Source organism: Hemitrygon akajei, chromosome 1, assembly GCF_048418815.1.
Source record: "Hemitrygon akajei chromosome 1, sHemAka1.3, whole genome shotgun sequence".
NCBI lineage: Eukaryota > Metazoa > Chordata > Chondrichthyes > Myliobatiformes > Dasyatidae > Hemitrygon > Hemitrygon akajei.
Genome location: NC_133124.1, coordinates 7,490,953 through 7,516,778, shown reverse-complemented (window position 1 = coordinate 7,516,778; position 25,826 = coordinate 7,490,953). Strand labels below are relative to the sequence as shown.

At 41.3% G+C, this 25,826-nt stretch overlaps 1 protein-coding gene across 1 annotated transcript in view; it reads right to left on the bottom strand.

The window, feature by feature from the left end:
• tgfbr1b (transforming growth factor, beta receptor 1 b) overlaps positions 1-25,526 on the bottom strand; it is an 80,121-nt gene extending 54,595 nt beyond the window's left edge. The window contains exon 1 of the mRNA XM_073029696.1: positions 25,356-25,526. Within this exon, the coding sequence (XP_072885797.1) occupies positions 25,356-25,425 (70 nt within the window). The 5' untranslated portion in view covers positions 25,426-25,526. The remainder of the gene's footprint in view (positions 1-25,355) is intronic.
• Between the last annotated feature and the right edge of the window lie 300 nt (positions 25,527-25,826).

The following is a 25,826-nucleotide window of genomic DNA, read 5'->3' as shown; positions in this document are numbered from 1 at the left end:
AGACAGAAGATTGTAAGCAGTGGGCTGGCTGTATGCCCAGAGATCCGAGTTCTTTGGGCACAGAGCTTGGAAGAAGCGATGCAATGACTCCCCTCTCGCTGTGAAACGGACACACCTCTTTTTCCCTTATTAGGGAGAGAGAGAGCCGGTGGCATGTTGAATACCGGGTGAACGAGTAGACTTTGGGGTACTGCAAGCCTGTGTCTTTATTGATGCCTGAGTGCTCTGTGGGGGTGCCATTGCTTTTTTTGCTGGTGGGGGAGGGAGGATTGTTGCTTTGCTGCTGCTTATACATGGGAGGGGGAGTTGGGGGGGGTGGGCTTTGGGGTTCTAACACCTAACTGTCGTTCATTCTTTGGGGGCACTCCTTTGTTCTTGTGATATTTGTGAAAAAGAATTTCAGGATGTATATTGTGTACATTTCTCTGACATTAAACGTACCTATGCGTTGTGCCTTGTATGAAGTAAGCATTTATGGTCAATGACCATGATTGTTCTTGACAAATTCTATAGAACTGGTTTGCCATTGCCTTCTTCTGAGCAGTGTCTTTACAAGACCGGTTACTCCAGCCATTATCAATAATCTTCAGAGACTGTCTGCCTGGCATCAATAGTCACTTAACCAGGACTTGTGACATGCACCGGCTGCTCATACGACCATTCACCACCTGTTTCCGTGGCTTCACGGGACCCTGATCCGGAGAGGGCTCAGCAGGTGCTACACCTTGCCCAACAGTGACCTGCCGGCTGGTGGAGGAAAGGAGCGCCTTACACCTCCTTTGTAGGGACACATCTCCACCCGTCACCCATGAACACCAGAATCAGAAACTGTTATTTCCCGCAAACTGTCAAAGCTGATCAACAGCCCCTCCCACTAACCCACTCCACCACACACCCTAAATCAGCACTTTATCATTTCCTGTCAGTCACCTTTTGTAAAGTACTTCTGTACCTCTCGTCACTTTATGTACAAGCTAATCTTATGTACTTACATTTGTGTTTTTGTGTTCTTTAAGCTTATTATGTTTTTATACCACATCAGATCTGAAGTAGCAATCATTTCGTTCTTTTACATTTATGTATTGATAAATGACAACAAGCAGTTTTGAATCTTAAAAACAAGCCGGCCTTCCTAGTAACATAGGTCTATCTCCACAAGGAACATTATCAGTCAGTCATAGGTGGACGTGCATATTTATTTCGAGTTTCTTTACTTATTACCTGCTATAGATCTAGTCTGGACACGCTGGCAGCAGGTAAAGGCAGGGACAGCTTGTGCTTGCGCCATCCAACCACCCTGTGAGTGGAACTCCCCTATTCGTGTACATTCTGTACTCTTGCTAACATGGCTCAACATGAACCAGCAACAATTCCTCAGCTGAAAGGGAAAATCACGCTTTCTTCATGGGTTCCAAGCTAGCATTACAAACTTTAAGGGCTGGTCCTTCACCCTCCCAATTCCATATCACTGCACCCCACCCTTCAGTCAAGCTGACCCAATTTTGACATTTGTACCCAAATATTTTCTAGGACTGGGTAAAAATTTTGCCATGATCAACTTCAGTATCCAGGATGGTCTTCCATTTTATATACTGAAGCTTGCAGGTTATTTTATTTCAAGATACAACACAATAACAGGTCTTCCAAGTCCAACAATCCCATGTCACCCAATTACACCCATGTAACTGATTAATCTACTAACCGAAACAGAAGAAAATCTGCAGATGCTGGAAATCCACAGCAACACATACAAAACGCTGGAGGAACTCAGCTAGCCAGGCAGCAATCTATGGAAAAGAATAAACAGTTGATGTTTCAGGCCAAGACCATTCATCAGGGCTGATGAAGCATCTTGGCCCAAAATGCCAACTGCTGAGTTCCTCCAACCTACTAACCCATATGCCTTAGAACTGTGGAAGGACACTGGTGCACCCAGAGGAAACACACGTAGTCACGGGCAAAATGTACAAGTTCCTTACTGACAGCGGTAGAAGTTCTGTGCTGTACTTCTCTATGATATGAATCAAACCACTGGTGCCTCAATTGAATTATACTAACCACTACATTACAATTAAATACCTTGCAGTATCATTCCAAAGGCCATTTAAGAACCAACCACACCAGAACCCCTGCAATACCCAGGAGAGGATGATAGATTTCTTCTCCCGGAGCAAATCTTGTTTTCTTTGAGCAATCATCTAGCAGTTTTTGAACTATTACCAGGGTTGTTATTTAAACTTAAGACCACAATTTTTAACCTGAAAATGCAAAACGCATAAGCTGAATTTAAATTTGATTTGACTTTTTTCTCTCTAGATGTAGCTTCAGTCATCATGCCACATCATAGGATATAGCAGCAAATTAAGCCATTTGGCCCATCAAGTCTGCTCCACTTTATCATCAAGGCTGATCCGATTTTCCTCTCAGCCCCAATCTCCTGCTTCCTCCCCATATCCCTTCATGCCCTGACCAATCAAGAATCTAACAATCTGTGCCTTAATTATACACAAATACGTGGCTTCCACAGCTGCTTGTTGCAAAGAAACTTCTTTGAACCCTCTTCAGTTTCTGCACATCCTTTATAACATAAAGGGTCTAAAAACTGCTCACAATACTCCAAGTGAGGCCTCACCAGTGCTTCATAAAGTCTCAATATGGGGGGACGTCGTGTGATGACGTAGGGTCGAGACGTTGGGAATCCAGCTCCCTCGTAAAAAGTAATGAAATAGGGTTTAAATGAAGAAGAGTTAACAAATACCTACTAGAAACTATTTATAAGCAACTCAGGATTATCTTTTGATATGGCTCCTAAACTGAAACAGAAGAAAGCTACTACTTCGAAGACTGCGCAAATCGGCGGAGAAAAAGGCCTAACCATATCGGCAAAGCCTCGGACTCAAGTTGGATCTCCTCCCGGCGAAGTGCATGGCACTTCTGATGATGCGGGACAGGAAGTTGCAGTAATGTCGGCGGTCTCTAAGAAGAAACGGCAAGAACAACGCATGCGCGAAGGTATGCATGAACAGATATTAACAAATCTACAAATCCCAACTACAGCTGGAAGTGAAATTGGAAGTGAATCAGAAGTAGAACCAGACTCTTTGGGAAGTTCAGAGGAAGAAGAAGAAGAAAAGAAGGAAGAGATTAAAGGAGACATAAAAGATATCCTGATATATATGATGAATGAATTAAAAGCTATAAGAACAGATATAAGAAGGATGCAGAATACACTTGATAATGTGGTGGAAAAACAAAAGAAGATGGATAATAAAGTTAAAGAGATGGAAGTAAAAGTGGAAGAAAACACTGAAAGAATAGATAAGATAGAAAACAATAATCTTGCCTGGACAATAGAAAGAAAACGGATGTTGGAAAAAATGGATGCGCTTGAGAACTTTAGTAGACGAAATAATATTAAAATTGTTGGTCTTATGGAAGGTAAAGAGGGAGAAAATCCAATAAAATTCTTTCAAGAATGGATTCCGAAAATTTTGGAAATGAAAGAAGGAAGTCAAGTAATTGAAATTGAAAGAGCACACAGAGCTTTAAGACCAAGACCTCAACAAGATCAAAATCCAAGATCAATTTTGATAAAATGCTTAAGGTACCAAGATAAAGAAATGATCTTGAAGGCGGCTACTCAAGGCGCTAAAAAGAGAAATGGGCCATTGATGATAGAAGGGAAAAGAGTTTTTTTTTAATCCAGACATAAGTTACAATCTTCTGAAGAGGCAGAAGGAATTTAATCCAGTGAAAAAATCTTCATGGGAAAAGGGCTATAAATTTTTATTGAGCTACCCAGCAAAATTGATAATTTTCCTGGATAACGAAGAAAGAAGTTTTTTCGTTGACTATCGGAAAGCGGAGAAATTTGTACAAGAATTACCTGATGTGCATGAAGAGGAGTAAAGAATTATAGAATTGAAATGGACTAATGATGAAGATTGAAACAAGGTTGGACTTGATGGACATTTATAAGGGAAAAAAATAGCCAAGGAGTATTAATTGGGAGTAGAGACATTAATATATTTTCTTTTTTTTTTGCGGGGGAGCTGGAGGAGCTACTGATCGATGGCTGCGGTTTTCACGTGTACAATCATGGCAATTGCCATGACCTGTAAAATGGGGGGGGGGGGGGGGTAATGTTGTGTTCTTTTTAATCGCAACATTAGTGGGGGGGGGTATTTTGTTTTTTTTATTTATTAGCTATCTTTCTTCTTTTTTGCCTGGATGGTTGGGGAGAGACTCATAGCAACATGGAGAATTTTAAAGAGTTCCCAAGGTATTATGAATGATTAATTTAATTACTTTTTTAAGTTTTAATGTTAATGGAATTAATGGAACTGTGAAAAGAAAAAGAGTTTTAACATATATTAAGAAAATGAAAGGAGATATAGTTTTTTTTACAAGAAACACATTTAACAGAAACAGAACATAAGAAATTAAAGAGAGATTGGGTTGGAAATGTCATTGCAGCTTCATTTAATTCAAAATTGAGAGGAGTTGCAATTTTGGTTAATAAATCTTTACCAATTAAAATATAAAATGTGATAATTGATTCTGTGGGGAGATATGTGATTATACATTGTCAAATTTTTTCAGAATTATGGACTTTTATGAACATTTAAGCACCAAATGAAAATGATGCAAAATTCATACAAGAAGTTTTTTTTGAACTTGGCTGACGTACATGATAAAATATTAATAGGTGGAGATTTTAATTTTTGTTTAGATCCAGTTTTGGATAGGTCAACTAAAGTTTTTACAAAATCAAAAGTAACAAAACTAACTTTATCATTAATGAAAGATTTAAATCTGATTGATATATGGAGAAAAATTAATCCAAGAGAAAGAGATTATTCATTTTATTCAAATAGACATAAAACTTATTCAAGGATTGATTTTTTTAATTATCAAAAAATATTCAAGATAGCGTGAAAAGTGTGGAATATAAAGCAATTACGTACAATCTAAGAAATGAATATGATATATTTTTGAAAATATGGTTCCCATACTTACAAAAGATAGGATTAAATACATAGGTCCTTTGAAGATAAAATTATAAAGTAATGGGGGAAAGTAAAAATAAATATTAAAATTATTTTGAACTCCATGGAGCATGTGGGGATCCTCCGATATCCAGGCAATCTTTCTCTTCTTTCCTTTTTTTTTCTTTCTTTAGATAAGAGTTAAGGGGGGGAGGGTTAAGGGGAGGGGGGAGGGTTAATATTATTTTTCTTACTATTTTATATCACATTTATTCTTTGTAATTTCTAAAATTTAATAAATAAAAAAATTTAAAAAAATAAAGTCTCAATATTACATCCTTGCTTTTATATTCTAGTCCTCTTGAAATGACTGCTAACATTGCATTTTCCTTCCTCACCACAGACGCAACCTGCAAATTAACCCAAGTCATTTAACCAATATACCCTAGTCATGTTGCTTCAGGTGATCCATGCTACATGTTCAACGTGAACAACAATCTCAATTTCCTTAACCTTTTCTCTGCAATGTCTAATGTCCCCCAGTTTTATGTAAAAGCTAGCAATCCAAGATATTATTTCTCTCTCCATAGATGGGGGCTGACTCCGTATTTGCAGTACATTCTGTTTCTATCTTACACTAGCAGCATCGACTATACAGTAACTTGTTTTAGAGTCTAGTTGAGTGGAATGGGTATATAGAGACAGGCCCTCCACTGGTCGGAGTCAACTGTTGAGGTTGCATTGTAATTGCCTACGTGTCAATATGCAAGCCAGGCAGGACGATATGGACAGCAAGCTGTTGCCCAATGCAACAGAAGAGACTGATACAGGTTGGCACTAACCACATCATAGTAGGTGCCAGTCAGTGTTGAACTCAACTTCGGACTGCCTTAAGAACTTCAGCTCTGCATTTTTCCACTCAGGGTTTACTCCCAAAGTCTTCCCCATGACTGGGTATAGCCACAGGGCAGCACTGGTTTGAAATCAGAATTTTCCTTCTCTCAGATGAGTGGCCAACCATGACTGATGAATCCCATCTGCCTAAATTGGTTTTAAGGAGCCAGCAACTCACCTTTTCCCCTTCTCCAGTTGAAACATTTCCACCAGGCTTAGTAGCTGAGCCACATGTGAAGGTTAGGAGCTGGACTTAGTTGTTGGAGGCTATTTGAGACACACGTTATTGGGAGCATTTAATAGTTCGTGGGAGCTTACCCACGGCCTCCCCACAACTGACTATTGCAATCTTAGGGACTCATATAGTTTAGAAGAATTAAGGAGCATGCATCAGAAAGTACAACTTTTTAAGTGGATGCCACACAACAGTTGAAAAGTTGTACTTCACTGTTGGAAAATCCAGAACTAAGAAACAGTTGCAGAACAAAGGGATAAGCCATTTAGAAATCAAGAGGATGAGAACCTTCTTCATAAAAGATTTTTCAGATATGCAAATCATGTACTCCAAGGGTTATGGTTGCCTGGCTGTTGGGGTACATGCCATTCTGAATACCAAAAAGAGTAAATCAAAATTAAACAGAGTACAGCATAGAAGCAGGCCCGTCAACTGACCTGATCCACATCAACCAAAATGCCAACCCATTTGCTCATAACCTTCTAAACTTCTGCAAGTTGTACCCGCCCAACTGTCTTTTAAATGTTGTTATTATACTTGTCTCAATTACTTCCTGTCAGTTCATGCCACAAAGATACTACCCTTATTTAAAATAAAAGTTTCAAATTTCTCTTAAGTATTTTTCCACTCATCTTAAACATATGCCCTCTAGTTCTTGATGTCCCAATTCCATGAAAAAGACTCAGGGCATTCAGCCTATCTATGCTCATTTCTGGTCGCCTCACTATAGAAAGGATGTGGAAACCATAAAAAGGTTGCAGAGGAGATTTACGAGGATGTTGCGTGGATTAGAAAGCATGCATTATGAGAATAGGTTGAGTAAACTCAGCCTTTTTAACTTGGAGCGACAGAGGATGAGAGGTGACCTGATAGAGGTGTATAAGATGATGAGAGGCATTGATCATGTGGATAGTCAGAGGCTTTTTCCCAGGGCTGGAATGGCTAGCACACGAGGGCACAGTTTTAAGGTGCTTGGAAGTAGGTACAGAGGCTCTTTTTTTTTAAAAAATGCAGAGTGGTGAGTGTGTGGAATGAGCTGCCAGCAATGGTGGTGGAGGCAGATACAAAAGGGTCTTTTAAGAGACTCTTGGACAGGTATATGGAGCTCAGAAAAATAGGGCTATGGGTAACTATGTAATTTCTAAGGTAAAGGCACATTCGGAACAGCTTTGTGGGCCAAAGGGCCTGTATTGTGCTGTAGGTTTACTTATGTTTCTATGCCCTCTCATGATTTTCAAAATTTCTATAAAATCACTTGTCTCCTGCATTCTAAAGAATAAAGTCCTAGCCCATCCTGCCTTTCCCTATCACTTGTCCTTCAAGACTTGATAGCATCCTTGTTAATCTCTTCTCCACTCTTTCCAGTTTACTCTTTCCTATAGCAGAGCAACCAAACCTGAACACAGACCTACAAGTGCAGTCTGAACAACCAAATGACTTGTTTTTTTAAATATATATACCAAGGTTAGTATGCCAAAAGCCTTCTTCAACACCCTGAGTGGGAGTTGTGGTAAAGCAAGGGTTGTATGTGGTGGCAGAATTTTAGGAGATTGGTGGGTAAAATCAGAGCTCATGGCATTGGGGGGAAGATATTGACATGGATAGAAAACTGGTTGACAGATAGAAAGCAAAGGGTAGCGGTGAATGGGTGTTTCTCAGAATGGCAGGTGGTGACTAGTGGGGTGCCACAGGGCTCGGTATTGGGACCACAGCTCTTTACGATTTACATCAACGATTTAGATGAAGGCATTGAGAATAACATCAGCAAGTTTGCTGATGATACTAAGCTGGGTGGCAGTGTGACATGTGATGAGGATGTTAGGAGAATTCAGGGTGACTTGGATAGGCTGAGTGAGTGGGCAGATACTTGGCAGATGACGTTTAATGTGAATAAGTGTGAGGTTATCTACTTTGGGAGTAAGAACAGGAAGGCAGATTATCTGAACGGTGTAGAGTTAGGTAAGGGAGAAATACAAAGAGATCTAGGAGTCCTTGTTCATCAGTCAATGAAGGTGAATGAGCAAGTGCAGCAGGCAGTGAAGAAGGCTAATGGAATGTTGGCCTTTATTACAAAGGGAATTGAGTACAAGAGCAAGGAAATCCTTTTGCATTTGTACAGGGCCCTGGTGAGACCACACTTCGAGTATTGTGTAGCTTTGGTCTCCAGGGTTGAGGAAGGACATCCTGGCTGTAGAGGAAGTGCAGCGTAGATTCACAAGGTTAATTCCTGGGATGTCCGGACTGTCTTACGCAGAGAGGTTAGAGAGACTGGGCTTGTACACGCTGGAATTAAGGAGATTGAGAGGGGATCTGATTGCAACATATAAGATTATTAAGGGATTGGACAAGATAGAGGCAGGAAATATGTTCCAGATGCTGGGAGAGTCCAGTACCAGAGGGCATGGTTTGAGAATAAGGGGTAGGTCATTTAGGACAGAGTTAAGGAAAAACTTCTTCTCCCAGAGAGTTATGGGGGTCTGGAATGCACTGCCTCGGAAGGCAGTGGAGGTCAATTCCCTGGATGCTTTCAAGAAGGAGCTAGATAGGTATCTTATGGATAGAGGAATCAAGGGATATGGGGACAAGGCAGGAACCGGGTATTGATAGTAGATGATCAGCCATGATCTCAGAATGGCGGTGCAGGCTCGAAGGGCTGAATGGGCTACTTCTGCACCTATTGTCTATTGACATGCATGTACTCTGATAATAAGTTTTACTTTGAACTTTGATAACCTTCTTCATTGGCCACTAAACCATCTACTTCAGTGTCATCTGCAAACTTATCAATGACGCCTTCTACATTCTTATTCAAATCAGTGATATAGATGACGAACAACAATGGACCCAGCACTGATCCCCCAAGGCACTGGGCCTCCAGTCCAAGAAACAACCTCTGCCTTCTACCATCAAGCCAACTGTGTGCCCAATTAGCTAGCTCTCCCTGGATCCCATGCAATCCAACCTTCTGAAAACCTAAAGGCCTTACTGAAGTCCAGATAAACCACATCAACCACTTCAAAAAAAACACTCCAAGCTCGAAAGATATTACTTCCCATGTACAAAGTCGAGCTGACTACCCCGAATCAAGCCCTCTTTCCAGATGTACACGTCTTATTCCTCAGAAACCTTCCCACACTGGGGCAATAATGTAGCAGCAATTGCAATGCTGATCAGGATTCAATTCCCACTGTTTTCTCTAAGGAATTTGTATGTTCTCCCTGTGACTGTGTGGGATTAGTCTGCGTGGTCTGGTTTCCTCCCACATTCCAAACACAAACGGGTTAGGGTTGGTAAGGTGTGGATACTCTACGGAGATGCCAGAAGCATGGCAACACTTGCGGCCTGTCCCCAGCACATCCTTGGACTCACAGATCATAGAACATAGAAATCTACAGCACATTACATGCCCTTTGGCCCACAATGCTGTGCTGACCATGTAACCCACTCTAGAAACTGCCTAGAATTTCCCTACTGCATAGCCCTCTATTTTTCTAAGCTCCATGTACCTATCTAAGAGTCTCTTAAAAGACCCTATTGTACCCGCCTCTACCACTGTCGCTGGCAGTGCATTTCACGCACCACTACTCTGTGTGGAAAGACTTACCCCTAACTTCCCCTCTGTACCTTCTTCCAAGCACCTTCAAACTATGCCCCCCTCATGTTAGTCATTTCAGCACTGGGACAAAGCCTCTGGCTATCCACATCATCTTATACACCTCTATCAGGTGACCTCTCTGGCCACTGATGCAAAGATGTACATGTTTCAAACTACAATGTGACAAACAAAAGCTCATCTTTATCCTTCCCAGTAACTGACCTATCACAGATGTTAGACTTTTTGGACTATTGCTCCCAAAACAGACATAAAATGGACCAGCAGGCCCCAAGCAATAACTGATCTATTCCCAGTCCCAAGTGTACTCTTAAAACATGTCTAAAATATTAGACCTTGATGAGACCTGCAAGAAGAAATTATTTTCACCAGTAGAAATATACAGTAAGAATCTTAAATGGCAAACTGTTAAAAGTACCAAAAAAATCCAAAAATGGAACATCTATCCCCACCCTAACACCAACCAACCTCAATGTTGTTAAATAGTCAGCAGTGAAGGTGAAACAGTCAAAAGCAAAAAGAAAGTTAAGCTCAAATCATCCACAAACCAAAGTGCAGTGGAACATGCCCCAGAAGCCAAGTAACCCATACTTCTACGTATAAACTGACAGGATACATGACAACAGATTACAAAACTACTTCAGAGAATCTTCCCCTATATGATAGAAGATGCTATTGTTCTACAACAGTCCTCTTTAGCTGCTGCACTAGCAAAACTTCAAATATTTCTCATTGGCTTTCAAGAATATTTATCACTAGTCCATACACTATACAAGAGACATATCTCATCAGCATTCAGCTTGGCTAATGTTTGCTAACTGTATTTTGAAATTTCATATACACATTACTGTATAGTACTCTCATTAGTTATTATTAGAATATTATGCAGCAATGTGAATGGGATGGATACTATATGACAGCACAGTAACATAGCTTGGTAACTCAATTACTGCAGCAGTGACCCAGGTCTGAAAGCCGTTTGTATTTTCTTCCTAGACCAAGTAGGTTTCCTCCCACATTCCAAAAACACAGTTAATTGGTGACATGTGGGTAATTGGGTGGCTCTGGCTTGTTGGATCAAAAGAGTTGTTACCATGCTGTACGTCTGAAAAAAATAAATACCACCGCCCCCACCTTCTGCCCACTTCCCTTCCAGTTGTGATGAAGGGTTCTGGCCTGAAACATCAACTGTTTACTCCCCTCCTTAGATGCTGCCTGACTTACTGAGTTTTTCCAGCATTTTATGCGTGTTGCTCAAGATTTCAAGTATCTAGAACATAGAACAGTACACCACAGGCTCTTCGGCCCATGTTATTGTGCTGATCCTTTAATGTGAGATCAATCTGACTCTTCCCTTTTCTCAAAGCCTCTGTTTTTCTTTCATCCATCTGCAGAACCTGTTGTGTTTATTCTCTTAAGTATCCTCATTAATCAAATGCAGGAGGTCCCAAACTTTTCTGCGCCATTGGCCCTTATGATTAAATGAAGGGACGTGGACTCCAGGTCAAATGGTTGAATTTTTCATTTAATGTGTAAATTATTTAATCTTCATTTACTAGCATGCTTTGTTGGATGCTATTTGTGCCTGACTGTCATCTCAAAGTACTCTAACCATCGACCTTGGGCAGACTGGCCAGGAATTACAAAACTATCTCTTTCCTTTTTGAAGTAAATAACAGGGATATATTTTTGGATCAACAATTGAAAGTGAAGTAGCAAACATAAAATATCAAACTAGCTTAAACATCAGTTTTTTTTTAATACAGACTATGGATAAGAGGCTAACACATCCCAAATGCAATTCATTCACATACTCAGAAGATCAGGGTGAATTGCTGGTATCTCAGTACTGTAGTCAGACTGCATATAGGGTTTGTGTCTCAAGCTCCCTGCCGCCTGATGAAACTTAATGCCTTCAGGAGACAAAGGAGAGAAAGAATCTCAGCTTAAGGCATAATAAATCTAAATTTTCTCTTTTACTCAGCAAATAAATCATACTCTTTCCCCACTCACACAGGACGTATAGCACAACTGACTTTGGGCAAGCCAGGATTTCCAGAGTAAGGATGATTTCTATTCAAGTACAACAGCTGTATTTGTGATGGCTTTACATTGACTCAGTGCAAATGTCACTTCTGCATTTTACAAACTCTTGATGCAAAATGTTAGAAGACAGAAATAGTCAAGCCAAGCTGTTGTTTATCCAGACACAGGGCACAACAGGCCCCTCCAGCCCACCTATTTGACCCTAGCCTAATCACAGGACAACTTATAATGACCAACTAATCAGTATGTCTTTGAAATATGGGAGGAAACTGGAGCACTCGAAGAAAACCAATGTGCTCAGGGGAAGGACGTACAAAGTTGCTTATATAAGATGCCGGAACTGAACTCCACACACCGACGCCCAGAGCTGTGACAGTGTCACGGTAATCACTAACCTACTGTGGTGTCCCATTTATCCTTAATCACTGGAGTTTACCAAAAAAAATATGCAAAGTTGTCCCTTTGGATTCCAATTTATAAACCATACTAGGAATCTTGATTTTACTGGGAGAAAGATGAAATTCCTTACTTCATTTGGCAAAACTAAAACATAAGCAGCACCTCAAAATCTTTTGGTTTGACCAATTAGGAACTAACCATAACAAATGACTGTCAAAGTATACAAAACTTAAACTATTTCAGCTACACAGTCGGCCCTCCTTATCCGCGAGTTCCGCATCTGCAATTCAACCAACCACAAATCGAGAAAACCCAGAAGTGCTCTTCCAGCACTTATTGTTCGAGCATGTACATACTTTATTTTCTTGTCATTATTCCCTAAACAATGCAGTATAACAACTATTTTACATAGCATTTACATTGTATTAAGTACAGGTAATCCCCGAGTTACGAACGTCCGACTTACGGACAACTCGTACTTATGAACCGAGGGAGGAGAACGCCGTCTGCCATTTTAAGTCTGATCCCAACGACGTCCGCCATCTTAAGTCGTTGCCGTTGACACTGTGTTGAGTGTCTAACTTTGTATTTGGCTTAAAATTTTCTTAGTAAGATTCACCCTGACCCCGCTCCCGTTCCGGTCGGCTGGTGGCACAGTGAGATCAGCGCCGGGCTGGTGAATGGAGGTTTCCAAGTTCGATCCAGTGACAGACCGCTCCCGTGCCGGGTTGATGTCGATCCAGTGACTCCCGTACCATCCGTGCCAGGTTGATATCGAGCTTGCAACTCGACCTCGTAAAAAAAAACACTGCCACCTCCAGTTTAAATTCCCACGCAGAATATTGTGGATGATCAAATACCCAAACCCAGCACAGCCCCCACTTGTCCCATTCAGCCTGTCTCAGTACGGTGGTCCTTAGGACCCAGCAGACCTCGGGAGCCGGCAGAGGTCGGGACCCAACGCCCACAGTGTTTCTGTTCCATTGACGGGGAAGCGATCGCAATGAAAATTAAGTGGAAATAATAAAGCGTTTGGAAAAAGGTGAAACGCCATCAGTCATTAGAAAAGCGTTAGGCTACAGTTGGTCAACAATCGGAACAATTTTAAAGGATAACGGATAACGTGAGAATAATGGAGCATGTGAAAAGCCCTGCCCCGATGAAAACTACAGTTATTACTAAGCAACGCAGTGGTTTAATTATTGGAATACATACATTTCTTAAGTGTTTTATATGCATAGAAAGGTAAAATATGTACTATATACTAAGACTAACGTTTGACTAACTGACGCTAAATAACAAACACGAGGAAATCTGCAGATGCTGGAAATTCAAACAACACACACAAAATACTGGTGGAACACAGCAGGCCAGGCAGCATCTATAAGGAGAAGCACTGTCGACGTTTCGGGTCGAGACCCTTCTTCAGGACTAACTGAAAGGAAAGATAGTAAGAGATTTGAAAGTAGTGGGGGGAGGGGGAGATGCAAAATGATAGAAGACCGGAGGGGGTGGGGTGAAGCTAAGAGCTGGAAATGTGATTGGCAAAAGCGATACAGAGCTGGAGAAGGGAAAGGATTATGGGACGGGAGGCCTCGGGAGAAAGGGGGGGGGGGGGGGGGAAGCACCAGAGGGAGATGGAGAACAGGCAAACAACTAAATATGTCAGGGATGGGGTAAGAGGGGGAGGAGGGGCATTAACAGAAGTTAGAGAAGTCAATGTTCATACCATCAGGTTGGAGGCTCCCCAAGCTGGTATTTCAGGTGTTGTTCCTCCAACCTGAGTTTGGATTCATTTTGACAGTAGAGGCGGCCATGGATAGACATATCAGAATGGGAATGGGACGTGGAATTAAAATGTGTGGTCACTGGGAGACCCTGCTTTCTCTGGCGGACCGAACACCTACGCTCCTACCCTGAAGACACTCCATGCTGCTCTGTTCCCATCTCTGAACCTCATGACCTGATTCATTAGATAACAAGCTTCCTTACCGTGAGTCCTTTGAAAATCTGTATTAATTACATCTACAACATTACCACTGTCTACTCCTTTTATGATTTCTTCAAAAATGCATTAACATCTGTCAGTCAAGAACTTCTCTTTTGAAATCCATGCTAATTCTTCATTTGGAGCCCAATGAAGGGTTTCGGCCTAAAACATTGACTGTTTATGATGCTGATGTGTTGAGTTTCTCCAGCATTTGGTGTGCGTGTTATTCTGGATTGTTGTAAACATCAGCTTGTGAATAGAAGAACAGATTATACAGTCAACACACAAAATACTGGAGGATCTCAGCAGGCAAGGCAGCATCTATGGAAAAGAACAGAGTTCACATTTCATGACGAGACCCTTCATCAGGACTGATGCTGCCTGACTTGCTGAGCTCCTCCAGCATTTTGAGTGTGTGTTTCTCCAGTTTCCCAGCATCTGCAGAATGTCTCGACTCCACACAGATGATCCCAAGCTTGGCTGTGAAAGGAGGAGGGTTGGCCATGGGGTTAGCACTCTATCCCATAAAAACAGAGAGCTGCAGAAATGGTAACATTTAAAGAGAAGTTTGCATAGGTACATGAATGGGAGGGGTTTGGAGGGCAATGGGCCGGGTGCAGGTCGATAGAATTAGGCAGTTGAAATAGTTTGGCATGGACTAGCTGTGTCAAAGGGCCCATTTCCGTTACCTACTTATCTATGACCTCATCCCCGGGAGAGGAAATATCTAAGATGGGCTGCACCCAGGGACAACTTGAAAGACAGGCTCAGGACAGACAACAGTCAAGCTGCTATCGGCAGCCTATGCTCCAACAAGAGTGATGGGCTTAAGCAAGCAGAATCTTGTGTTTAAGATTATTCAGTCAACTGTTCAGCTTTTAAAACCACCACCCCTTTCCACGTGCACTGCAACATTAAACAAAAACAACTACAAAGGTGGTTGAACACGTTCCCCATTCATGATTAAAATGGAAGAGTCTTAATTAACCAGATGCTCATGACATTGGTGGCTAGAATTTTTTTTTAAGGAAGAACTATTAAATCTCTTTAGCTTATTCTGTACCATCCCCCAGCCAATCTTTTAATTAATTGCCATATTTACCTCAGTAAACTTTAAAGTACTCTAAAAATAATTCCACAGCTGTGAAATGTTTTGGGATATACCAAACTGAAATGCAAATTCATTCTTTAAGGTTGATTTAATCACTTAAACCAATGATTAAGACAAAGCAACACAGGAAAACATGGATGTGCAGCCAGATTTGCATGCGCGAATAGTTACACAGAAAACAGTAGTAATTCAAATATTGTACCATATATTTTGAATATCAAAAAAATAAAGTTATAATGTTGCCAATACCAGCCAGTTCAAATAACACTAACAATAGCATTAAGTTTTAGGGGTAAAACTGAAATTACTATGTTAAATAAGTTCTGGGGTTACTATGTTAACAGTACAGTATGTTAACTTGAATGCAAGCAGGCTTTTTCCACTGAGGCCAAGGGAGAAAAAAACCAGAGGTCATGGGTTAAGGGGAGAAAGTTTAAAGGGAACATTGGGGGGGTTTCTTCACGCAGAGAGTGGTGGGAGTGTGGAATGAGCTGCCAGATGAAGTGGCAAATGTGGGCTCACTTTTGACATTTAAGAAAAACTTGGACAGGTACATGGATGAGAGGTGTATGGAGGGATGTGGCCCAGGTGCAGGGCAGTGGGACTAGGCAGAAAAATGGTTTGGCACAGCCAAGAAGGGCCAAAAGGCCTGTTTCTGTGCTGTAATCTTCTATGGTTCTAACAAGAGATCAAGCTTTGTCTAAAAATTTCTGCAACACAGTACAAACCAGAGATGAAAACAAAAGGGGTGTTGCTACTGGTTGGAGAGAAAGAGCAACCTTTTAAACAAAGTGACAAAAATAAAGCCTTTCCTATTTTAATGACTTTTGGCATGTGCATCCAAGATAATCTGTAATATTTATATAACAACCCTGATGTAATGAAATCTCCAAGGCACTTCAAGGACATTTGCATATAAATCGAACACAAAGCCACACAAGCAAATATTTAGGCAGATGGCATAATATTTAAAAAAAAGGTAGTTTTACTATTAAGTGTCTGATGGGGAAAGAGACACGGTAGCGAAGAAAGAAGACTTCCTGATGACACATCAACTATTTATTCCTCTCCATAGATACAAACACAAGAGGTTCTGCAGATGCTGGAAAACCAAAGCAGCAACAGAAAATGATGGATGAACTCAGCTGGTCAGGAATAAAGAGTCAATGTTTTGTGCTGAGACCCTTCATCGGGATCTCTCCACTGATGCTGCCTGATCTGCTGAGTTCCTCCAGCACTGTGTGTGTTACTGAGGAAAGACGACTTGCCAAATCAAAGAATGCCTAAGGATGGTGGAAAGGTCAAAACTAAGGATGTCCTCAAGGTCAAGCTGGGAGCACATTACATGTGGCCATGCGTGAAGAATACATGAAAAGGGAGGAATAAGCCATAGTACGAGAATGAAAACGAAGACAAGACTTCATCAGGAGCAAATGTAAAACTATGAACACCAGGGTTACTGTTAACTTGCATTTGATGCAAGTTATAGCAAACAAAGTTCCCAGTCACCTTAAAGATTGCATGGATTAAGTACAAGAGATGGGATGTTATGCTGAAGTTGTATAAGATGTTGGTGAGGCCTAATTTGGAGTAATGTGTGCAGTTTTGGTCACCTACCTACAGGAAAGATGTAAATAAGATTGAAAGTGTAGAGCAAAAATTTACAAGGATGCTGCTGGAACTGGAGGACTTAAGTTACACGGAAAGATTGAATAGGCTAGGACTTGGGCAGAGCAGATTTGATGGGCCAATTGGCCTGATGTTGTTCCAATATCTTATGGTCTTTCAATGTTTAAGAGAAATTTGGATAGGTACATGGATGGTAGAGGTATTAATGGCTATAATCCCAGTACAGATAGATAGGAATAGGCAGTTTAAATGGTTCAGCACAGCCTAGATGGGTTGAAGGGCACGATTCTACACTGTACTTTTCAATGACTCTAAAGTCCTCAAAAGCATGAGCCAGAAGAAGCAGGTCCACTTGTACCAAGTCAAGATCTGTCAAGAATCTAGATTCAAGATAGATAAGTGCAGCACAGTAGCACAGCAGTTAGCATAATGCTTTCACAGTGCCAGTTAGGTTCAATTCTCACCCCTGCCTGCAAAGAGTTTATGCGTTATCCCCATGACCATATGTGTTTCCTCCCATACGCCAAGAACTGGAGTAATGAGTTGTAGGCACGTTACGTTACTGCCGGAAGCATGTTCACACTAACAGGCTGCCCAGCATAACCCTCACTGAATGGATTTGATGTAAATGATGCATTTCACTGCATGTACAGGTGACTTAAAGCTCATCTTTATGGTAGAAATCTACTTCTGTTAAAATATGCTCAATGCTGTAGAAAGTCTGGTTCAGCTTCAAAAAGATACCCATGAGAAGGAGAGAGTTGACAGAATGGGGGTGCAGACAGTCTCATTGAAACCCAATGAATATTGAAAGGCCTAGATAGAGTGGATGTGGAAAGGAAGTTTCCTATGGTGGGTGAGCCTAGGACCAAAAGGCAGTCCCAGAATAGAAGGACATCCTTTAGGCCAGATCAGGAGGAATTTATTGCCACATGCAGGGGTAGAGGCCAATTTATTGGGTATATTTGAATCGTAGGTTGCTAGGTTCTCAATTAATATGGGTAAAGGTTATGTCAAGAAGGCAGGAAAATGGGATTGAGAAAGATAATAAATCAGTCATGGTGGAGCACTCAATGAGCTAAATGGCCCAATCCCACTCCTGTGTCTAATAGTATGAACTAGCGGTAGTAGTACAGTACAAAGGTTTGATGTTCCCTATATTTAGTTGCAGGCAAGAAAAAGTATTCTGCTCAGAACAGAGAAGTGAATGGATTCAAAGAGGCAGTGAGCATCATTTTACACATGGCTTTCTGTAGTGTATGGCCATCACTGAATCAGGTATTACCATTTCCAGTGGTCATGCTATTGCAATATTAAAATAAAAAGCTCAATTTACAAATGCAGATGCACTGTTTCTGTTTTTTTTAAAATTATCAATACTTTTACTGTACATCAGGACTGAAGCCCACTGGGCCTCAGAACAGATGAGAAAAAAATACAGCCGATCCTCTTTCTTGTTCATTCATCAGTGCTGTCTGGACCCAAACCTTCACACCTACATTTAAGTAATTGACTGGATTTTTTTTTAAATGCAGGGCTTTTTTTAAAAAAAGATTTTAAAAGAAAAAAGTACATTTTTTTTATTTTTAAAGGCTAGTGTTCATTGCATTGCACCGTAACAAAACAGTACAAACTGACCAGTATCAAAACTATATTTCCACACTAGTTGGCCCATCATTGCCAATCTTCCACAAATAAAGCAAAGCAGTATTACAAATTCCGCCTCCTTTCACAAATTTATTGCAAATGATACTCACGTAAAGAAACTTTGAATATTAATTGATTTCCTTTTTGCAATTAAATACTTTAAGGCCATTAGATATGCAGACTTGCCAATGCAGCCAGTTCATGCAAAGCTAACCATATTTTCATGTATCCAGAACAGAAGCAGACAAGACAATTATTGCAGACACTACCCACCCTGCAAGCTGCCTTTTCCAAAAGCTCCCTTCAGGAGAACGCTATAGGGCTATTAAAACAAAATCTTCACACTATCTTCAAATTACTCCCCCACCCCCCCCCCCACCCCCCCGGCAGGCTTTTTCTGATAAACCATTCTAGTCAGCCCCATCCCCCTTTATCTATTACCCACCCCTGCCCAGTCACTGCACTATAAACTTTCCAAATCACATATTGGTATTATTTATGTACAGTGGCATGCAAAAGTTTGGGCACCCCAGTCAAAATTTCTGTTACTGTGAATAGCAAAGCGAGTAAAAGATGACCTGATTTCCAAAACGGCATAACGTTAAAGATGACATGTTTCTTTTACTATTTTAAGCAAGATTACTTTTTTTTATTTCCGTCTTTTACAGTTTCAAAATAACAAAAAAAGAAAAGGACTCGAAGTAAAAGTTTGGGCACCCTGCATGGTCAGTCCTTAGTAACACCTCCTTTGGCAAGTATCACAGCTTCTAAACGCTTTTTGTAGCCAGCTAAGAGTATTTCAATTCTTGTTTAGGGGATTTCCACCCGTTCTTCCTTGCAAAAGGCTTCTAGTTCTGTGAGGTTCTTGGGCCATCTTGCATGCACTGCTCTTTGAGGTCTATGCACAGATTTTCGATGATGTTTAGGTCGGGGGACTGTGAGGGCCATGGCAAAACCTTCAGCTTGTCCCTCTTGAGGTAGTCCATTTTGGATTTTGAGGTGTGTTTAGGATCATTATCCTGTTGTAGAAGCCAATCTCTTTTCATCTTCAGCTTTTTTTTTACAGATGGTGTGATGTTTGCTTCCAGAATTTGCTGGTATTTAACTGAATTCATTCTTTCCTCTACCAGTGAAATGTTCCCTGTGCCAGTGGCTGCAACATAACCCCAAAGCATGATTGATCCACCCCTGTGCTTAACAGTTGGAGAGGTGTTCTTTTCATGAAATTCTGCACCCTTTTTTCTCATTGCGGCCAAAAAGTTCTATTTTAACTGTGTCAGTCCACAGGACTTGTTTCCAAAATGCATCAGGCTTGTTTAGATGTTCCTTTGCAAACTTCTGACGCTGAATTTTGTGGTGAGGATGCAGGAAAGGTTTTCTTCTGATGGCTCTTTCATGAAGGTCATATTTGTGCAGGTGTTGCTGCACAGTAGAACAGTGCATCACCACGCCAGAGTCTGCTAAATCTTCCTGAAGGTCTTTTGCAGTCAAATGGGGGTTTTGATTTGCCTTTCTAGCAATCCTACGACCAGTTCTGTCGGGAAGTTTTCTTGGTCTTCCAGACCGCGTCTTGACCTCCACCGTTCCTGTTAACTGCCATTTCTTAATTACATTACGAACTGAAGAAACGGCTACCTGAAAACCCTTTGCTATCTTTTTATAGCCTTCTCCTGCTTTGTGGGCATCATTTATTTTAATTTTCAGAGTGCTAGGCAGCTGCTTAGAGGAGCCCATGGCTGCTGATTGTTGGGACAAGGTTTGAAGAGTCAGGGTATTTAAAAAGCTTTGAAATTTGTATCACCTGGCCTTTCTGAACAATGACTATGAACAAGTATTAGCCCTAACAAGCTAATTAAGGTCTGAGACCTTGGTAAAAGTTATCTGAGAGCTCAAATCTGTTGGGGTGCCCAAACTTTTGCATAGTGCTCCTTTCCCCTTTTTTCCCACTTTAAAATTGTACAAAACAAAAATAATACACTAATCTTGCTTAAAATGTTGAAAAAAATGTTTCATCTTTACTTTTATGACTCTTGGAGATCAATTCATCTTCTGCTCACTTAACTATTCACAGTAATAGAAATTCTGACCAGGGTGCCCAAACTTTTGCATGCCACTCTACATTTTATTTACACTAACCTCCAACTTTACTTTTTATACAATTCTTAATTATAATTGTAGAATATTGCTTTTTGTTGCATCTCACACCCTGACCAACATACAACAAATTTCCAACACATGTAAATTAATACAAAGAATAAAATTAATCCTTGTCCTTCTGGCATTTATATCACATATCCACTCTCTCATCATGTGTGTCCATCTCACAGAAAGCTAATATTTTTAAATTTAAATAAAAACACAAAATGCTGGCAGAACTCAGCAGGCCAGACAGCATTCTATGGGAGGAGGTAGTGACGACATTTCGGGCCGAAACCCTTCATTAGGAGATAAATTTTCACCTAAGATTTCAAGTACCCTGGCCCCCAACACCTCATTTTCACCACTCCTGATGAAGGGTTTCAGCCCGAAACATCAACACTACCTCCTCCCATAGATGCTGTCTGGCCTGCTGAGTTCTGCCAGCAATTTTGTGTTTTTATTTATTTCCAGAATCTGCAGATTCACTCGTGTTGTTTTTAAATTTAGGATGAGTAATTACTCCTTCAAAAATGTACCATCTTAACTAATTTGAAGAGCTAACAATTCCATTATTCCAAAAACTTCTCCGACAAGGCAATACAGTGTCTTTTAAAATGCATGCTTTTTGAAAAGCAAACAGCTCGCAAGGTCCAAAACTGTTTCTCCTAAAATTCAATACGGCTTCTTTTAAAATGCATGCCTTTTGAAAAGCAAACAACTCGCAAGGTCCAAAACTGTTTCTCCTAAAATTCAATACGGCTTCTTTTAAAATGCATGCTTTTCCCCATACCTCCAAACAATGGCTGTCATCCTACACAATGTTAGTGCAGCAGCTGAACTTGGATAGATTGTGCCTCAGGCAAGACACAACACATCCACATCAGCAACACTAAACGGCCCAAACTTTTATCCAGTTAGTTCATCTTAATCGTTTAATACTAAACATGAAAACTTAGACTCAACACAAGGAGGATACGCATTAGTTTAACATAAAAAGCGACCTGCAAGTGCTACTTGTCTGTAACTGCCTCTGACACATTTATGTCCAGCAACAGGATTTAGTATACACAAGCTCCATAAACATATTTAGTTTTGTGCAGAAAAAAAACATTTAAAAATACAGTGACAAAAAAGGCCCTAAGTATTAATTGTATTTATAGATACATTGCGGAACAGCCCCTTCCAGCCCACCAAACTGCACTGTCTAACAACTCACCAATTTATCACTAGCCAGGCCAATTTACAATGACCAATTAACCTAACACATACAACAAGCTGGAGGTACTCAGCAGGTCGGGCAGCATCTGTGGAAACGAGCAGTCAACGTTTCGGGCCGAGACCCTTCATCAGGACCAATTAACCTGCTTTGGATTGGAAGAGGAAACCTGAGAACCCAGAAGAAACCCACACGGTCACAGGGAGAATGAACAAACGCCCTACAGATGGCATCGGAATTGAACTCTGAACTGCTGAGCTGTAATGGCATCATGCTAACCGTGACATCCTAAAGTCAAGTGCAAAATAGACAAAAGCTTAATCTATTGAAAGCAAAAGCATCAAGAATGACAGAACTACACTGGTATTATTTCAATTAGCTATTTACAGATATTGCTTGCAAATAATCCCCCCACCACCACCCCCACTGTCCACTCTAAGCAGCGTGGATGTGTGGCTGTGCAGTAACTGAAATGCTCCCACACATATAGCCGATGCTGCCACACAGCTAGAATTTTCTTTTACAAATTTGAATATATGTTAATATAATTGTGCGATACCCTGTAATTATGTACTAATGAACTTAATCCATAAATTTTGTAAATAAATGTACCACAGCCTTTACTCAGAAACATTTTAGAGCTTCAGTGTTTTTACACTGTCAATGTTTCAAGTTGTAACAGTGTTACAAACTGTGACAATAAACACAGAATGGAAAACAGTAGCTCACTGTTAATAAATCGCTGGCCCGTTGACCCTGACTGGTCAAAACATTCTACTTTTGTCGTTTGTGCCTGTCAGTCACTTTGACTGTCTGACATTGTTTACTTGTGCCATGAGCTGTGGTTGCTGTTTTGATGTGCAAATTACAAAAAAAAAATTAAAGTGCCATGCAGTTTTCAAGCCATGTAAAATTTTCTAGCACAGCTGTAATAAAAATTAGAGGGAGTGTTGCCACCATCTTCTAAACATATTTACATTGTGGGGATACAATTTTTACAAGCAGCAATAAAACTGCTCTGGAAACTAACTTAATTAATTACATATTTAAATGAATGCTCACATTCTAATAGACTGAAATGTTAATTGTTAATGTAAATTATATAGCAAGTTTTGTGCAAATACTAGCTCCAGCAAAACTTTAACACAAGATCACAAACACGAGAAAGTCTGCAGATGCTGGAAATCCAAAGCAACACACACAAATTTCTGGAGGAACTCAGCAGGTCAGGCAGCATTTATATGGAAGAGTAAAGAGTCGATGTTTTGGGCTGAGAGCCTTCTTCAGAACATAGCTCTTTTTGATGGTTATTGACACTCGAACATCCTTCACTATTGTACTTCTATCCAAGGAGATATAGCTTCATGCTGCAGAGACAGCTTCACCATCCACACATTCACAGACAACCCCCACCCCACTAACTATCACCTTCCCCTCCAAGACCACCTCCAGACCAGGAAACCATATGTTACAATGTCAAGTGATTTTCCACAGCACTAATGAAACTCAAAACATGCAAGCCAACAACAACTACACTTATCTAAAAGAATGTGTGTTTAGTTACAATTTTCTAACAGCCATTGTCCATTTATTGCACCTTTCATTATATCATAGTGCCACTGATAGCATTCTGATCTACAGCATGACAGCACGGTACATCAGAATGACCAAAATGCACTTCAGCAAGTGATCAGGACTGCACAGAACATCATGGGGACAAAATACCCGATATGGAAACCATCTACAACTCAAAGTTCAAAGTAAAACTTATTATCAGAGTACATACTAGTCACCACATACAACCCGGAGATTCCCTTTCCTGCCAGCATACTCAGCAAATCTATAGAATAGTAACTAGAACAGGATCCCATGAAAGATCAACCAGACTGCAGAAGACAACAAACTGTGCAAATGCAAATATAAATAAATAGCAATAAATAACAAGAGCATGAAGTAACAGGACACGGAGTCCTTAAAGTGAGATCACTGGTTGTGAGAACATCTCAGTAGAAGAGTTTTGTACAAGAGCCTGACTGTTGAGGGGTAGTGACCATTCTTGAACCTGGTGGTACCAGTCCTGAGGCTCTTGTACCTTCTACCTGATGGCATAACATCATGATGGACTCATCCCACCCCAGTAATTACCTGCTACAGGAGATGCAGAAACATCCAGCATGGATATCCAGAATGAAAAACAACTCTTTTCCCCCAGGGCTGTTGCTCATCTGAACAATTCACCCCCCCCCCCCCCCATAGTCGCTAAAGACAATCACTAAGTGCAATACGAGGGCATGGATTCAAATGTTTAAGTTCAATTCTTGATGTTATTTTATATTTAATCTTTGGATTTTATAACAACCGGTGCGCAACACTTGAACGGGACAGCCACTGTTTCTTTTAATCTTAGACTTGTTTGTAATTCAGCTGTAACTTAGATGTCATTCTGAATAACCCAGGCGTTATTTTCAATGTAGTCATTGTGTTTTAGTAATTGGATCACCAGTATGATGCTTTTGCACTAATGGAGCAGCACTGCAATGACAATAACTATCTGTCTATTACGAATGTTACTTTTGCGCAAGTTATTCTGTTACAAAGAATACTTCCAGTTATTCCACAGCAGCAGACGCTATTGCGACACTGCTCTCCTGACAATTTCATAAACAGGTCAACTAGAGAGTGATTCTTCTCCAAAAAGAGTGCCCCGAATTGATAATAGTTTTCCGTCAGAGATCACAAAACGAGTTCCAAACTGTCGTGTGTGTTCCCGTGTTTACATCCAAACTATACAAACGGATAACAAGTTGTTTGCCCAAAGCTACAAATTCACACGTGCACTTAGTTACTGAAAGGATTTTAATTCAGTGATTGTCACTAATCGACCTGCAGTATGTTTGGGAGCGAAACGGGGATACAGAAACAAAAGAAAACAAGTATGACTTGGCTGCAGGAGAGGGAAGAAGATTTTGTAACTGGTATAATAATATAGCCCTACCATCCACCCCATCTCCCACCACCACCACCGGGTCTGGCCGCTCTAAGTTTGGACAAGGTAAAACGGCGCAGCTCCCGGCCGCGCTGTCCAATTGGCCGGACCATAGGTCCGGGTGACGGACCTGATGTCAAGGTTTGACCCGGGAAGGAAGGGAGGGAGAGAAAGAGGGGGCAGAGGGGGAGTCGCTCCCCCTCCCATCCCATCCCACTAGCCCCGCTCAGAAACAATGGCTTCATTTTTCGCCACCTTCACTCGGGACCCTACACCCTAGGGGATGGGTCCTGCAAACAATCCGGCCCCAACACCCCCACACCACACCACTCCTCCCCTCCCCCGCCCTCCTCCTCGCCCCGGCCCCTCGCCATGTTGGGAGGCTGCAAGAGAGGTTAACTGCAACCCCGGCCCAGCCCAGTCCGCCACCGTTACAAACCTCCACACCTCTCACCGACTCACCGAGGACGCGGGATACGCCGATCAGCAGCATCGCGAAACCGAGCATCGCGCCCCGACACACTCCAGCCATGGCCGCACCAGCAGCACGGTCGCCACTAACTCTGCGCTCCGAGGAGAGCCTGCCGCCCCGACGGCCTCATGACACGCTAGCTCCCATTGGCCGAAGCCTCCTCACCGACCCCCTCCTCACGGAAACGATAACACGGCTTCCCTGATTGGTCCGCCACGGGCTCCGCGCCACATTGTGTCTGATTGGTCCTCCCGATTCGAGCCCTTCTCTCATTCGTCACCTGAGTGTCAGAACGGAGACGCGATGCATTATCTCCTTCTCCATTGGAGAATGTCACCGTCACTCAATAAATAGACCCCGTTCATTGGGTATCTCCAACTAACCCTCTTCCATGCTCAAGGTTTGATTGGCTCGGTCGGAAAGCGCGTGGTTGGCCGTTGTCCGCTAGTGTCAACAGATGC